The 17,942-nt window shown below is 31.5% G+C and overlaps 2 protein-coding genes and 1 long non-coding RNA gene across 4 annotated transcripts in view; all 3 read left to right on the forward strand.

Annotated features, from left to right (window-relative positions):
* LOC105322468 (protein draper) overlaps nucleotides 1-17,942 on the forward strand; it is a 41,508-nt gene that overhangs the window by 12,167 nt on the left and 11,399 nt on the right. The window contains exons 1-4 of one of the 2 annotated variants that reach the window (XM_066079432.1): nucleotides 4,576-4,781; nucleotides 5,319-5,368; nucleotides 5,461-5,609; nucleotides 5,879-5,903. In XM_066079432.1, coding sequence (XP_065935504.1) covers nucleotides 4,702-4,781; nucleotides 5,319-5,368; nucleotides 5,461-5,609; nucleotides 5,879-5,903 — 304 coding nt within the window. In that variant the 5' untranslated portion in view covers nucleotides 4,576-4,701. Of the gene's footprint in view, nucleotides 1-4,575; nucleotides 4,782-5,318; nucleotides 5,369-5,460; nucleotides 5,610-5,878; nucleotides 5,904-17,942 lie in introns of those variants that run through there. The other variant, XM_066079433.1, reaches the window with a different exon arrangement.
* LOC136273374 (uncharacterized) lies at nucleotides 122-976 on the forward strand. The gene is made up of 3 exons (XR_010711566.1): nucleotides 122-286; nucleotides 456-487; nucleotides 620-976. It is a non-coding gene; the product is annotated as an uncharacterized lncRNA (long non-coding RNA).
* LOC136273831 (uncharacterized) lies at nucleotides 1,670-3,521 on the forward strand. Its single transcript, XM_066079435.1, has 5 exons — nucleotides 1,670-1,749; nucleotides 1,892-2,056; nucleotides 2,393-2,564; nucleotides 2,740-2,771; nucleotides 2,998-3,521. Exons 3-5 carry the CDS (start codon nucleotides 2,485-2,487, stop codon nucleotides 3,408-3,410), a joined length of 525 nt encoding a protein of 174 aa, XP_065935507.1. The 5' UTR covers nucleotides 1,670-1,749; nucleotides 1,892-2,056; nucleotides 2,393-2,484; the 3' UTR covers nucleotides 3,411-3,521.

Consider the following 17,942-nt stretch of genomic DNA (forward strand, 5'->3'; position numbering starts at 1 on the left):
TACAAAATAATCAGTATCATAATTAATTCTCATCTTATAATTAGACTCAAAACTAATCATTATTGTATGGGCGATGTTGTCTTAATGAAATCATTATGATGTAATGTTTTATTACAGAGTTGCCTTACACTACGCAATACCCGCTGAACGTTAGGAGGAATAATTTAACTATTCCATATGCAAAGGGTGATGCATATCAATTGCTGAGAGTTGTTGGAATTACCATAGCCACACTACTGGTGCTAGGTGTTATATTCAACATGTTTTGCTTTTGTGTCTTATACAGGTAATAACTAAATTATCACGAGTAACTTATACATATGTTTACAACAAAATAAAACTATAAACTGAAAGACTGATGCACGAAGATGTAATATCACAACCACTGCACGTATTCATTGATATCTCCAGCATAGTACAATAATAATGATTAAATAAACTGATTTTTTCTGTAGACGGAAATCAGACGAAGTTTCCCTTGAAACAGGTAAAAAAAAATGAATTTAAATTAGCTTGCTTATAATCAAATGAAATAATAAAATGTTTTAAACATATAATTTAATAGGTTTATTTTGTGTTATATATTTTTTTTAAATGTGATATGTGTTTTAAATTCTAGATGCAAAATCTACAGAAAATGTACGTGCATCTGGGACTGATGAAGAAAACAAAGATGTTTGTTCGTATCTAACAATAAGTGACAGGTCTGCAAGATCTTATGCAGATGTAAACTATGACGACGTGGAAGAGAGGGATAAGAGTCCTACTACACCAATGTACAGCATAAAAGGAAAAACTAACAACGAATGTGACGCCATCAATGTGTCAGAGGCTGATTTGAATCCTTGTGTGAAGACTGATCTGAAGGTGAAATCAGGCTGTCAACCAACCCTACAAAAATCTAAACACTTAATCATACAATTTTGATTAAATTTAAATGGTTCATATATTTGTTTTATTTATAAGGCAAGCAAAAAAAAAATTTTAATGAGTTAGCATAAAGCTATATACTTTTTTTCTTAAGCCTAATAATTCAGTGTAATTTAGTCACAATGTAATCGTGAATATTCTCAATCTTTGTTTGTCAAAACTTTTTGGTCATAGATGTAATGCATAGACTACCATTATTACGTGATTGAAAAAATATCATGGCAGACTTTTTAACCAGAGAATATTAAAATATTTATTGATATCGTTATTTCTCAACATGTAAGGTAATTACATTCCAAATATTTTTGCATGCAAAGTGTGAGGAATTCGAAGCTACTTCAATTTAAGCACCATAACGCAGACAGGGCACTCAAAGATTAAAATGACGATTTTTATCATGAGGTCACAAACGTTGAATATTCAACTCAATATGTTTGCACACTTCGCTGCAAATATGAGTCTATATTTTGAAAATAAATGATGATTAAATGATGATTCAATGCTTAAATGAGTTGTGATGATCTTGTTAATCCAAATTTCAAATAATTGTTTAAATATATTGAAGTTGTTAGGTGTTTCTTAACTTTGAACGCCAACAATGTCGTGGGATTGTATTATTTAAACAATAAAATGCGTTCTTTGGTGATTTATGCAGGATATAAAGGTGGTGACATTGCAGAAGAAACATAATACCCCGCGTTATTCACGTTTTTGCAAGCTAATAATAATCCATATAATACATTGGTGTACCATTTCTATTGTTACTTAGGCCACATTCGTGCCAAGCCAACTTTATAATAGGACCTCAGAGATGTGAACGTAAGCAATGCTTACATAATCTTATCCGTGCTATCAAATGAATAGTTTTAAAAAAATTGGTAAATAAATATTTGACGCTGAAGCTTTTGAAGTAACTTCTACAACCTGTTCATTTATATCTAAACATTTATTTTCATTTTAGCATGCGAGTCAGGTCGTTACGGTTGTAATTGTTCTAAATCTTGTCCAGATAATACATATGGACAGGGATGTTACTATAGTTGTAACTGCTCTGATGAGGAATTCTGTGATCACGTGACAAATTGTACAAAGAACAGGAACAGTAGTGTTTCAACAGAGCCTACAGGTAAATGAACAAAGTAAAAGCATTGTTACTGTAGAAAATTGCAACTTTATTGTGAAAAACAATCGATTATTTATTCAGTTTATGCTTTGTAATTATTATTCGTCTTCATACATTAAGACCGCTAATTAATATAACATAATTCTATCTTAAATATAAAGTAAATTTCACATATCTTATTCGTTAAACAACGTAGCTTCCAAATTCTGGATATGCAATAAATATACTAAGCTATCAAAATTAAGTACATATGAACAGACTATAGTCGGAAAGAAGGACTAACATTTTTACATAAAAAAGCAAGTAAGGAATTGTTCTGTTTCTTCTTTATTTTAACAGATGGACTCTCAGTTGAATCTTCTTCTGTTTCTCCATATAAAGAAGGTGTATACGAAACATCATCAAATCAACTGTTAGGTGGAAATCTTTTAATGAACCTAACAATGTCCCTGGTTGTTTCATCTGTTATTGTCATTGTCTTTTGTACAATGTTTGTTTGTATTTTAATCAGGTAGGTTGTGAATGCAAATATTTATATGTCTTTCTTCGTAGAATAAAAAGTTTTTATTCTTCAAAATATTCATCCTTGACTTAGGAAATGAGCTGATACTGATAATACAACTTTTGCTTAGATTTCTTTCATGCAATCTAAATACACATCCATCATGATTTTGTGTTTGTTTCAGAGTAAGCAAGTGCTACTACAAGCGTAAATATAGTAAGTTAAACGAAATTTCATTACATCTAGTAAAAAACATAGAAGTAAAATTGTCAATCGGTGCTGTTTCATGGATAAGATTTGATTTTTATACCATCAAATGAATTTAACAAACTTATCAAAGAAATTTAACAAACTTAGAAGTATTCTGTCTTAGAGATATCTTACTAGTATCAATTTTTTCTTACTGCTATTTGTTTTAACGTACTTTTATCTTTTATTTTAGGTAAATTATTAAATCAGTTGCAATCCAACGAAATTAGAGCTGAAGACACGAACATATATTCTGACTACGATTACACTGATTATAGAGGAACTTCAAGTAACAATCCTCTCCATACTGAAAGGAACATATATGAACAGTCTAACAGAGTGAGTTACGATATTCTCGTCCTAAGGAATCAGTCATCGACAGTAAATGTCTATGACTCAGGTTGCAATTCTGATATTATACCACCGTGTTCAAAGCCAGTTTACGAATCTTTGCATATCAATCATGCAAAAAAGGATTTGGACTTTGAATTAGAGCCAGAGTGTCTGTTGAATCTCTTCAAAGAGGAAGAGAAGGACGTGTCACCTTGTCACTTATCGAATCTGGATAATGTGCAATCTAAGTTCATTAGCGAAACAAAACTTTAGATTTTGATGTTTTCATTTTAATATGATACATTATTAGAATCAATGTCAACAATCTCTCTCTCTCTCTCTCTCTCTCTCTCTCTCTCTCTCTCTCTCTCTCTCTCTCTCTCTCTCTCTCTCTCTCTCTCTGCATTTAAATTATGTATGAAATTTGTATTGAAAGGTTAATAAAGTTTGTAATTTAATTTTAAAAGTAAATGTTATTGGTTATTGAGCAGTGTTAGCCACTTCACTGCTTTTACAATTTATTAGAATATCCGTGTCATATTTATGGATGGTGTCAAGCTGTTTTGCGTTGATTTTTTAAAACATTAACAGTCAAATGATTGAATGCAACAGCTAATATAATATAAGATCTTTTAGTATGAATCCATGTGAGAAGTAAAAATCTAATGAATATTTTTCCCATGATATAAACACTCTATATCAGTGGAAACAGTGTAGTCTACATTGACTTAAAAAAAGGTTTAAAAAGCAATCATTCCTGAATCAATTTAATTTGTAGAGGTTTTTTTCAATTTGCGAAAAACCATTTACTGGCCCAATTCTCACTAGGAGACCAGGATGCTAAAAAACATTTACAAAATTATTCAAATTAGATAGTTTTATCTACATTTGAGGGCATCAATATTGGTGGATTTAGTGAAAATAACAGCAAAACATTACGTTAATGGACATTGCACTTCAGTGACATCAAAATCCACAGAAATCGGTGTTCACCAAGAATTGAAGAAACCACATTTTCATTTTAACATAATAAGACTATTACCATGTTAAAGGACATTTTATTTATCACATATTACGAACGTTTGTCATTCTGTATAGCGAAAAGAAATGTTTTCCTAGTAAAGTCAAATTTGTCTCATGGGATAAAAACAAAGATGGTGCATGTGTGTTTTCTTTCTTTATAAATTTATCATAATTTAAAGTTCATACTCATCCTGTACTACAGTTTAGCAGGTCTCATACAAACGTTTTAAAAAGCAACAGCACCAATCCTGTAAGATTATGGATGGTATAGATGGATTCTGCTATATCCCGTTTATTTTGCAATTCTAAAAAATACAATATGTATGTGCATGATTTATAATCCATTGCAATTATTGTCTGCTATTTTTAACAATGTCACATACGAAGAAGGAAATTCCGGAATAAATTACGCCAGCGATTCGGAAAATCATCTGTTAATAATCAGTCCATATGAAGTGAATATTACTGTTAGGAATTTAAAGATTTCAAGTTTACCTCAAGATATGGGTTCACCTTGATTAACTTTTATTGTGACTAGAATATGAGTGTTCGCGTTAGCATACTGGCTGTTCTTTCACTACATGTATGTAATATCAATGGAGGATGTCACGTAAACGATTGGTAAGTACATCATATTGTACTCGTAATTACTGCATCTTAGACTGATGTGCCGATGAAAGCAATGAATACTATAACACATCATATAAATTCGTGCTTCATTTATCATTTCTAATGAATCTTAAAACTATCGCTTTGTACTTCCTACTCGTTTTGGAGTTTTATTGAAACAAATCATTTTTATTTGCTATGTGAACGCCATTAATCTGCTTAAATAAGTAATTTAAAAGATTGTATAAAACTTTTATAGGAATTGTTCGTTCAACGTTAAAAGTCCTTGTCAAATATATTGTTTGTGGTTTTGGAGTTTTAACCCAACGTAAAACTATAGTTTAAATGGACTGTTATTAAATTATTATGCAACAACGAAAACATATTTGGAATCAAAATAGTTCATACAATATCATTAAATGAACTATTACACACTCAGTAAATGTGAAGTCATAAAATATATGGACTGAATTGATTTATCATTGTTTCTTTAAAACACACTGAAAGATAGCATCCGCATTAATTAAATCTTATATTATTGTTTGCTAGGCCACACTCATGTCAACCCAACTTTAGGATAGGACCCCAAAGATGTGAACGTAAGATAGTTAACTTTACAGATCGATTTTTTTTTTTGGTATACAATCATTTAGGTATCCATCTATAAATATATATTTATTAGACATTTCAGTGTGTGAGTCTGGTAGTTATGGCTGTAACTGTTCAGAACCGTGTCCCTATGGTACATACGGTCAGGGATGTTACCATGTCTGTGATTGTTCTGATGAACAATTCTGTGATCCTGTAGTAGGTTGTACCAACAACAGTAGGACTGTAGATATAACACCAGGTAATAAAACATTTAGCATATTAGGTAATGTGCAATAAAATTGTTTATGGGTGAAGTATGGTGTACCTCGAAGTCAAGTCAGATTAAGCTTTAAAAATTACGGTACAAATTACACTGTGCCGGATAATCTTGCCAGTGCTAAGGTGCCATTAACTGTTCAGAACCGTGTCCCTATGGTACATACGGTCAGGGATGTTACCATGTTTGTGATTGTTCTGATGAACAATTCTGTGATCCTGTAGTGGGTTGTACAAACAACAATACAACTACAGATATAACGACAGGTAAATATATTTATTGCGTCATCCAGGCAATAAAAAATAAATAAAAATAGTTATTGTTTTCGACTTTGTTAAGGAGTTGAATATTGTAACTTCCAGTTCTTAACATGCCTATAAAACGTTAAATATGAAAATTTCAATTAGAACGTAAACCGCTTATTTTAACTTTAAAAGCTTTCAAACAACCAAGTTATCATGTGCAAGTTTAATAAAATCACTCATGATCTATCATTGCTGCAATTCAGATAAATAATGCTTCTTGTTGAATGTGAAGTTAATCTACATATTTATACTCACTTGTATGAATTCTTATACTGTTCATCAAATTCATAATTGAGCTATTTAAGATTTTATGCTTTACCTTAAGGATATAACACAGAGTAATGTGACGAATGGCTCAACATTTTTCATCTTTAGCTAAAAATCCCACATAAAGAACTTTTCTTTTTTAGTTAAAAAAATATTTTGAATAAAATCTTACATAATTCAATTATTAAGTTCGATCTCCCGGGATGATTATTCAAAGAAAATGAAAAGCTAATGAACAGAATATAATATTGCTTACTATCATAACAAAAACATAGAAAAATAGAAGTAACATTTACTTTATCTTGGTCTAAAGCGATTGCTAGAGTTTATAAATTGTGACAAATAATCTCATATACAGTAGATTGCAGTGAATTTAATTTACCAGACAAAAGATTTTAACCCACGTTGAATTTTACGAGGCAAGTGTAGACTCTGTCATGCTATAAGTTTTTCAGTTTGCCTGCTAGATGTCAAATATTAAAGAATAATATATTCTTCTGTTCCAAAATTGTTAGCCTTGCATATCGACCTTTTTGTGTTGTCCATCATTTGACGACAAGGCATCATGTCATTAAAAAGCTTTCTATCTTCTTGCTTTCACTTTTTATTTATCAAGGTTGCATAGTTGCATGATTTTTTAACTAGATATAACGACTGATGTAATTTTTTTTTTCAAAGTTTCATAGTTTCTAATTAAAATCCGATTCTACCACATATCACAAAAGGTGCACTTTATCTGTTGCTTTGAAATCTACCTATATCTACCTCTTTCCAAATTTGAATCAAACATGAGTCTTCTTAAAGTATTTATTCTTTAACTAATGTGTTTTGACTGACACGGGTATTGTAAATAAACTTATCTATTTTATGTTATCATAATGCGAAACATTATTAGAAGAAATAAAAATGCTTAAATATTAAGCATTTGTTGATCAAAACTGTCACCAATTCTTAAGAAGGGTTACTGAACAGAGTTCAATCCTACAAATGATAAGAATGCCTACATTGGATTTCTTTAGTGTCAGTTTACAAACATTGCTAAATATGACATTTTTCTATCTAAACAGGCAGAACGGTGCCATTCTTTGGTAAAACTATGACTTAATTGATCAAATGTTTTTATCCTTCTTGAGGTTTCAGCTAATAGTGCTGTATCATTCGCATACAATAACAGTGTTAATCATGTGTATTCCCCTTGATATATCATTCGGGTTGGCATTTGAAAGCAAGTTTTATAAGCAAGGTTTGAAAGCGGTAAACCGCTTGTGCATAAGTCTAGCACTAATAAGATTGTGGTTTATGTGAATATGAAGCGTTACGTTTGAAAATGTTGAAAGTATTGATAAGATAATTAAACTATAATTAAGCGGATAACACCATCAATTCAGTCTGTTTTCAAGCGTTTGGAGGTTAGGCCTAAAAAAGTTGTGTGTTTAGGGTAACCCGACCTAACCTACAGAAATGCCCCGATCCTATCAGTTTTAGATGTCTGTTTTTATCCGATTGTAATTTTTATATTATTTCTATTAAAAACCCGTTTTTAAATATGATACAACCAAACATTCATATGATTCATGCAGAAAAAAATATGATAAAATAAACAAAAAATACCTACCTACCTAACCTAATTTTTTCATCAGCGTTACCCTAAACACAAATTTTCTTATAGGCCTTATTTGTGTAGTCTATTCTCTATGGTAAAACTATGATCATATGCTATATGTGAGTTGTATTAAGTAAAGGTTTGAGTATATACAACTCGTGTATAATATTAATATTCAAAAATTGGAGCATTAACAATCAAGCGTAGATGAAAATTTCCAACTATCAAAAGCAAATACCAAATAGAGAAGCTTTTATATTCGACTAATTAACGTAATAACTTTTTGATTGATATCAATATTGTATTAGTTTACATAAGTTTACAATGACTTCATCATTTCTTCAGCAACAGATGCAACACATTTGTCTGTAGTTACCCCTTCTTCTTCTTCAAATACTGACATGCAATCAACACAACACACACACGGAGTCCGTAGTTACTCCCCTACAGAGCCTCACCACGTCTCTGATTGTGTCCATAATGACCGTCGTCGTCTTCAGCACAAAATGTGCCTGTATTCTTATTAGGTACACCGTATTTATAGCGTTTTTACAAAGTCACAATTATTGTTATTCATAATGTTTCTTAGAGCTAAACGAATTATTATTGTTAGAATATATTTGTTGTTTTTATTACCTAAAACTGAATTGGTTTAATTTAAATATGTTTTTATTAATTCTAGAGAAAGCAAACGGTTTTACAAGCGTGAATATCGTAAGTATTTATATAGACGATGACAGTAACAAAATACTAGTTATACAGCTACAAAATGGCGCATGCAAAGAGAATCGAAATATAATCTTTAAAAAAATGTCTGCAATGAAACGAATTTTTGTAAAATTTTTACATATTTAGTATGACATTAAATTTTCTAAAAACTGCACACATCTTTTCAAAAGAAATTAAAATATGAAAAATTAAAACTGCTGTAAACCAAATTTTATTCGCAATGACTTTATTTATACCTTTTACCAATGTTAATTACCTATTCAGTGCGACTTGTTCCGCGACCAAGATTATGCTTGGATATGCAACAATTAATGTTGCTCCCGCAATTCTCTCGAAAGTTACTGTTGGTTTGCAGTTATTACTGTATTATTGTCATTAATATACTGTATTGATATTCAATTTAATTGGTGTGCATTTACACTTGTTGTTTGTCTGTTATATTATAAAGTAAGGCGTTATATCCATATTTATTATTTTGAAGGAAAACTACAAAATCTTTGGCAATCCAACGAGTCGACAGCTGCAGTTTCAAACATATACTCTGTGTACGATTACACTGGTTCTTTTGTCGCTCCGAGCAGTACTCTCCCACCGATACTTGATAACAACATGTACGACCAGTCGGACCAGTCAAACACAGTCAGCTACAATATTCTCTCCCTCAGAAATTTCCCATCGACAATAAATGACTATGACGAAGACTGTAATTCAGTCATGCTACCACCTCGTTCTAAGTTCAGTGGTTGTGAAAATGAAAGAAGAGAGTTTGACTTCGATATAGAGCCAGAGTGCCTATTGAATCTGTTCAAAGAGGAGGAAGGCGATAAGGTACCTTGTACCTCGTCTAATCCGGATATTATTCAATCTGAACTCGATAGGGAAAAATGATCGTATCATAGCACGAGTTTTTAGTTAATAATGGCTATTGTCTGTACGTGTCCTTTGGTTTTTTTGTTTCTTGGGGGAAATTTGATGGTTTTATTCTGCTGAAATATTATTTAACATTGACAGATTAAAAGTGAAATACATGTACATGGCTTAAAGTTTATAAGGTTAAAAAAAATTGTCGGGAAAACAAGAAGATTTGCATTATCAAATTGATATCTGAATTTCAAATTTTGAATTAAAGAAGTCTTAACTAAGTTCACTATTCATATTACAATATCGTTATACGTAAAACCTCAAGTAATCAACTTTTTTTTTATAAAGTTTGCTTTGGGTCTGGTGCAATCGGTTCGAGTCGCTGCCCCACTTACGAGAACTTTCATACAATCTTAGCGCATTGATAGACATGTATATCGTGTCAAGTATGTCTTATTAAAGCACCCAAACAATACATATGTTGGAACCTACAGTACTGTATGCTTACTGCGCAACCTTACAAATATGCATGGTTTTTAAATGCATAACCGCTTGAATATTCTCTAAATCGTGAAATATATTTTATCAGTGAATTAAAAAAATTAATTGCAGTATCTATAGAGATAATTTTCCTGTTGAAATCCTAAATATATAGCTTGGCCAAACAATAGGAAGTGACATATGAGATGCAAATATGAAATAAGGACTGTTGATAGTTAGAATACAAGTCATTATACCATTCCAACAGCGATGGCATATTGTATTGTTATTGCACTTCTTATGGTAGTTGTACACTATAGTGATGGAGGATGCCATGTTAATGACTGGTAGGTGTTTGTTTAGACGTATTTTACTTTTTAGTTATCTGTATTTATATGTATTATGTCTATTCCAGAATTCGAACGTATTTTGCATGGTGTATGAAAGCAGCTTTTATATTGACCTAACCATGAAAATACACAATCAACGCGCACTAAACATATTCATGCCATGCAAGTTCTATTAAATTTAAAATAATCTTAAATATGATCTTATCATGTTACATTCAATATTCGAAAAAGATCGATGTTGCTTCTCAATTTATTTAGGTTAAAATTTAAAAATAAATTTTATATCACATCATTGTTATGATTATCAAATTTTATTTGATATGATATATTTTTTATGAACAAGGTTGTATAAAAGAGGGAACCTTGTTTTTAATTCAACATGTAAATATGACACAGTTTTAACTACGACAATGACATGTTATCATAGCTTATATTATTTTCTAAACAGGCCGCACTCGTGTCAAGCCAACTTTAGAATAGGACCTCAAAGATGTGAACGTATGCTTTTTTAAAAGATTGGTTATTTAAAAATAAGCCACAACAAATGTACGTACTATCAATATCATTTTGTACATATTTACGTGTCATTACAGCCTGTGAGTCTGGTAGTTACGGCTGTCACTGTTCAGAACCGTGTCCCTATGGTACATACAGTCAGGGATGTTACCATGTTTGTGATTGTTCTGATGAACAATTCTGTGATCCTTTAGTAGGTTGTACCAACAACAGTAGGACTACAGATATAACAACCGGTAATAAAACATTTAGCATATTAGGTACTGTGCAATAAAATTGCTTATGGGTGAAGTATGGTGTACCTCGAAGTCAAGTCAGATTAAAAATTAAGGAACAAATATATCTTTAATAAATTATTTAACCTATAACATGTAACATACATTTTAATATATTTTAAATTTCATGTATTGTTAAACCTCGTTTAAAAGACAAGAGTATAATGTGATTCCATGTATAAGTCAGATTAAAAGCAAAAATTTAAATCGAACACTTAATGATTTTGCACCAGATATGAAACAGGATTGAAGTTTGCACGGAAGTTTTCTATTCAGACTTGAAATAACTAAGCTTGTAAACCAAACTATAGCGTCACATAATGTACGGACAATTCCTTTTTGTGCAATGATTACTGGTTTGGCGGGCAGTGTAATTTGTCAATTACTATTTTAGTTGTGAACATTAAAAATATTGAGTAAATATGAAAATATCTGTTCACGCTGGTTTTACGTTTGTTTTTAATCAAAGCCATTTTAAAGTAAAAGTAATTTTTTTTTATAATTACAACCAGTCTGGGGTACATGGCTTCATTATCTTCATGTTTTAACATTTAATATGGCTTTATAGTTTAGGTACATGTAAAAATTTCAAAAACCTAAAAAGATTATGCCATAAACTCCAAAACACATTATTGTTCCCTAGAGTTTTTATAAAAAAAATCTTTTTGAATCGATCATATTCTAAATTTGTATTGAAAACAGAAAACTAAAAATATATGTCGCTTAAAATTGAAAGAGTAGTGAAAATTTAAAATTGTATCTTATCACTTGCTATATACATGTGGTTAAATTAAAATATTAATATTCTGATAAATTTACAAAGTAAATTTGAATGTTACTTTTGATAGAATACAATTAATTGTGAAACAGTCTTGTATTCTACTGTAGGTAAAGTTGAATCTACGCCATATATTGGAAGTAATACAAGAGATGTAAAAAGCACTCCTTCGTTGAAGAGTGATAAAGACCAACTGACAATTTTGACTATTGTCGGAATAACCACTGGCACGCTACTGTCAATAGGTGTTATTTCCAATGTACTTTGCCTCTGTTTCTTATGCAGGTAACTTAAAAACAAAATATACATGAGTAGCCGTTGTACAAGTAATGTTATTTATGAAAATTAAACAAAGTTGTGTTCTCAAAAGCCAAAATAACTGCTGAAAATAATTTTACGTTGATCGATGCTGACTATGCAAAACGAAAAATTCACCATTTTTTTTTTGTTTCTGCAGACGAAAATCAGACTCGTTTTCTCTTGAAAAAGGTATATATTTTAAAATATTTTTTTAAAACAAATTAACTCTATTGAGTATATTAATAAATGAATATGAAAACAATGCAAAAAAAATTGTTTAGTTCAAATTAAACAAAATGTTTTTACTATACATATAAAAACATATTTGTTAATATATGAATGACACCACAGATGTAAAATCAACAGAGGGGGTACTTGAACTAGGAACCAATGAAGAGGACATCGATGTTCATTCGTATCTCACTATCAGTGATAGATCAGTCAGAATTTATGCAGCTGTCTATTACGACGAGGCAGAGGACAAAAAAAGTAGTCCTTTGTTATCACTACACAGTGAAAAAGAGGACTTAAGCATCGAAAGTAAAACAAGTCCTTCCTTATCCTTTCACAGCAAGAAAGAAGAGGATGCAAGCATTAAAAGTGATACAAGTAAACTATCACAGGGGTATTTGACTCCTGTTGTGACAACAGCCGACGAAACCAAATTGGATAGTCAACGATCTAGTGATTATGAAGATTTTTAAGAAGTCACTAAGTGTTCAGAAAATTTCGAATCTCCAGCCAGCCTGAGTTTCAAATTCGGTACACTGGTCAAAATTGACAGTGTTCGACTTTGATTAAAGATAAGCCAAAGGAATTGCTAAAATAATACATTAAGATAAAAGTTTTTCTTCCCTCTATTCATATGAATACCTAGGTTATGATCTTTTTGTTAAAGACGTTAGCTAGAACTAATTTATTTTTCTACCAGAAAAGGCAACTTTAATCTTAATTTTAAATTTTATGTGCCTTAAATAGAGTGTAATGCATATATGAAATTAAAAATCATTATAATATTGAAAGTTTCACTACTTTTGATTACAAATTTTACGCCCTAGTCGATGATTTGTATAGGTAGATATATACAAATGTATGTCAAAGATAATTCTATCACGCATAAATAGTCAGATCCTACAACACTCGAAATTCCCAAATCCACAGCAACAAGGCTTCCAAAAAAATCTCGGCTGCTTAACAGCTTCCTTTGATCTACAGGAAACAGTCTTCCATTACCTTGAACAAAATATTAATGTCTATGTCAGCTTTCTTGATACAAGTAACGCTTTCGATACTGTCTGGAGAAGTGGACTTCTATTAAAACTTTTCAATCTTGGAATCACTGGCAAAACCTGGTCATTGATACAAAACTGCCATTCCAACACGGTCAGTTCAGTGGTTGTCAATCAGACACGATCGAGATGGTTTTCTGTACACCAAGGCGTGCGGCAAGGTGGTGTATTATCTACTTTTTTGTATTTAGTATTTATCAATGATCTGATAAATGACTTGGAACTCAACAGTCCAAACTCTGGTGTTCTTGGAGTAAGAAGCAGCTGTCCTGCGCTAGCTGATGACCTTTCGTTCATCTCCACTTCGCCAGTGCAGCTTCAGAGATTATTGGATGTTGCATACTCATATTCGTGCAAGTGGCGTTTTAAATTCAACGCGTCAAAATCCTGCGTATTAACATTCTCTGCTAAGTGCAACAATCGGAAAATGTGAATTCTTATGGCATCTTGGACAAACTGAAGTACCACAGAAAGAGTCGTACAACCACTTAGGTATTACCATAAACTCTAAGTCCAAACTATCGGTCGCGATATCTGATGCGTGTAAAAAGGGCAAAAAATCTTATTTTGCATTATCTGACATTGGATCCAAGTACTTAAAACCTGCAACAGTGTCTCACCTTTTTAATGTGTAGTTCTTTAATCGGTTTACATCTGATATATCCGAGTCACTTTTCAACGTTCAACCTATATCAGCAGAAATTGACACAAGAAAACTGCTTTTCTTCGGAAGACTCTGCCGCTTGGATTACGATGCCCTGCCGAAAAAAATCTTTCTCACTCGGTTGATGTCCTTTATGCTATGTTTGTCGAATTTATCCCGGACATCATAACAATCCTTCATCTTTATGACCTTGCAGACTACTTACAAAATTGGCTGTTTCATGGTACTTTCCCAACCAAAGACTCCTGGAAAAAAATTGTCAGACGAACTGTGAAATCGTCTCATAACAGAGATCGAGAGAGACGCATGTCCTATGATTCAGACTTTTCCTTCTTCCGAGAAATTTTTTCCAGGTTTATACCTTCATCTATATGGAAATTACCATCAACTCCCGACGAAATCAACTTGTGTAAAATTTATTCCCAAATTGTGTTCAAATATGCATTGTAATTATCATGAAAATCTATATATCTGTGTGTTGTGCAATCGCGCATTCAGGGATGTCTTCTGCCACTGCTCATGTACGTGTCCAGTTACTTCCGATCTTCGTAATAGGTGGTGGAGCGTAATTATCAATTCTTTTGATATTCCACTAATTGCAGAAATAAGTGGTCTCTCTGAAGATGACCTATATATGACTTTTATTGGTCGCCATGCATCTACTCCGCTGGACAAGTCACTCCATGGGTCCTTTTACCTGACCAATTTTCGTTTAGTGCGTTCATGTGCCGCCCGATACTTCAGAGCCCTCCGTTCAAGTGCAATGTGAGCTCATAACTTCCAGTCCTGACGAAATTTTTGTGAACAATAGTGCAGTATACAACCATGTATATTTTATGTATATATGTTTATGTTAGTCATCTTTTTTTTCACCCTTTTCCTTATTATCTGATGTTTTCTGAAAATTTATAACTTGTATGTATTTTCATTATCTCCTTAAGGAGGAAATAAAGAATGAATGAATGAATGTTTATGTGTTTATGCTATTGTGAATAAAAGTTGGAAAATTCCAAACATATCATGAGCTGTGATCATTTTTTTGCTGTACGCAATGTGCTCGACCATTTGAATAATACTATACGCCTACTGCTATAGTTACTATCAAAATCAGCTGAATTTAGTTTCCAGAGCAAGTTGAATCAACAGAATGGACATAGTTTGAAAGGTCAAAATGTATCTCAATTTATGATTTAAATTTTGAAAAATCTTATTCTGAATGTTAATAGAAATCTATTGGACATGTTAGTAAAAAGTAGCAATACATACTTTAAATTTTGTTTGACCCGAATCGTTCTCTTCCTCAGTTTAAAATAGCTGACACTTATAAACTTTCTTATGGACAAAACCAAGTGATAGATCAAAGAACATGCTTATCTTTGGCTTATAATTATATTTATGTGACATATCGATAAACAAATGCTTCCAAAAATGATTTTATGAAAACAATTGTTTCTGTAGAATGCAATCCAGTCCTTTGAATGAATTAGCTAGTCATTTGCACAGGGTATTCTTTGTGGTGACGATTTCTTGAAAATGGGTGGATTCTTCGATTACAATTTCATCCACATATATCTACGTTTTATATTGTTCTATCGTTATGATGAAGTCATATAATATCGTCATTCTTGTGATAGCTGTGCGACATAACGATGGAGGGTGCCTTGTTAATGACTGGTGAGTGTACGCAGCATATTTTATGCATGCAAAAGTATGTAGTGCGGCTTGGGTCTACCACTGCATGCAAAAATATGTGTAACTGTGTAAGCATACAGTAAAGTTTGTTTTAACTCCAACTTTAAGCAATTGTAAATGAGTGATCAATGTGGGCATTTATAAGTATTAAAGTGATATATACACACATCTTTGCATATCGGGTTTGGGGAATGAATTTTTTAAATTTTGATTATAACAATACATGTGAACAAGATACAATTCATTTTGAAGAGACTAAATATTTATAATACATATCATCTTTTTTTATCATAATGTTCAAAAACTTCTGAAAGGCCGTATTCATGTCAAACCAATTTAAGATTAGGTCCCTACAGATACGAACGTGATTTAGTTTGTAAATCGATTATTGTACAAAAATCATATAATTGTTCAGAACTGTGCCCCATCGTATTATATGGTCAGGGGTGCTACCATGGTATGATTGTTATGGCGACGAACTCTGGTTGTTCCAACAATACTAGGACTACAGATATAATAAAAATACAAATATTGAGTGGTGGTTTTACAAATATTGTATCCGACGTAAATATTGATTTTTTACTTTTCACAGAACCACAAAATTTACAGTACTTTATACTTATCAATTATATTTATAAATTAAAGATGTATCTGCACAGGTTAATCACAATTTCTGGCTTGTTCCAAAATATATTAAGTACATCAATTCTTATCTTTATTGTCAAACACTCCAACACCATCATTTATGACTGCAATACCAGTGTATGATTGTATATTTCAAGATGAAGTCTTATGCAGACGAAGATCAGGATCAATATCTCCTTGCCAAAGTATAGACTATGTAAAAAAAATATTTGTTGATAATTAAAGTTATTAAGTATTATAGCAAGATAAATGACAGCAAACATATAGTTTAAGTATTATGTTTGATGAAATCATCACAACGTATTCATGTATATACTTAACATGTTAATCTATTGAAGTCAACCCAAATTCGAAATCAACAAGAGGAGTACTTGAACTTGGAACCAATGAAATAAAAATATCGATGTTCATTCCTATTTTACAAACAGTAACAGATCGGTAAGATTGTAACAGCTGTCCATTGACGAGGCGGAGGAGGGAAAAAGTAGTCCGCTCTCATCACTACACATATATGATACCGAAAAAAAAATTAAAAGATAATTATGGAAGATATAAATGAATCGGTTTTGATGGAAAACTGCTCTTACATGGACAAATCATCCACAATTAAATTTTTAGCAATATTATATACCATGGTGCTTTGTTTAACACCACTTTTCTAAAACTCTGTAGCATGTGAAATCTCCAGGAGAAATGTAATTTTGTTTAATTTAAATGCAACAATCTGGAAAGCGGAAATTCCTGTTTATTTCAAATGACATATGATAAATGGTCTGTTCAGAATGATATGATGGAACTGACCAAGCCCAAAGTGAGAATTGAAGAAAATGTCAATATAAAATTTAGGGCAAACAACAGAAATGATTAACTGTAAAAGTGTATTAGTTAGTGTTGTTATATTCACGTAGAGTATCCATGAAGGATGTCATGTAAATGATTGGTAGGTTTTTTTCATGTAGATACGTAACTTAGGTGTATAAGACAAACTCATAATTAATACGTCACTATTATAGTTATCTTTTGATGTTTTTCATTTCAACACTAACTATCGAGGAAAATTGACGTTTAGTGCAGATATGCGTTGGGTTTTTTCCCTCCAGAATAATACTGAAACGCATCGGGGCCTACACTTATAAATTGTCCTTCTTTTTATTGTATTGTCAACATATGAATTATTGTGACCTATTATTTATGCAAATTAATTGAATTGTATCTTGTTATTTCTATATAATTTAAATCACCATATTGAATTTTACCAGTTTTATTGCTATCTGGGTTTTCGATTTTAAAAAATATTAAGCATGAAATGTTGATTTTTGAATGTGAACTTATTATATTGAGATAAAAAATGGGACAAAGAACAATAAAATAAATGCTTTATATCCATGTCGATATCAATATGCTTTTTAGGGAATATATTGCGATAATTTTATGTAATGAACTTCGCGGACGTGGGAGTTCTGAAAGTGACTAAATTCTAAATATAGCTGTAGACGGCACATGAATAAAAAACAAAGAGCAGTAATAACTTTATAAAAATTGCAATTAGTA

This window comes from Magallana gigas, chromosome 3 (genome assembly GCF_963853765.1).
Source record: "Magallana gigas chromosome 3, xbMagGiga1.1, whole genome shotgun sequence".
NCBI classification, from domain to species: Eukaryota; Metazoa; Mollusca; class Bivalvia; order Ostreida; family Ostreidae; genus Magallana; species Magallana gigas.

Bases quoted from the DNA above. Each gene is read 5' to 3' on its own strand.
- LOC136273831 (XM_066079435.1), top strand. From the start codon at position 2,485: ATGAACCTAACAATGTCCCTGGTTGTTTCATCTGTTATTGTCATTGTC. The intron at 2,565-2,739 runs GTAGGTTGTGAA...TGTTTGTTTCAG, and splicing joins TTTGTTTGTATTTTAATCAG to AGTAAGCAAGTGCTACTACA. The intron at 2,772-2,997 runs GTAAGTTAAACG...CTTTTATTTTAG, and splicing joins CTACTACAAGCGTAAATATA to GTAAATTATTAAATCAGTTG.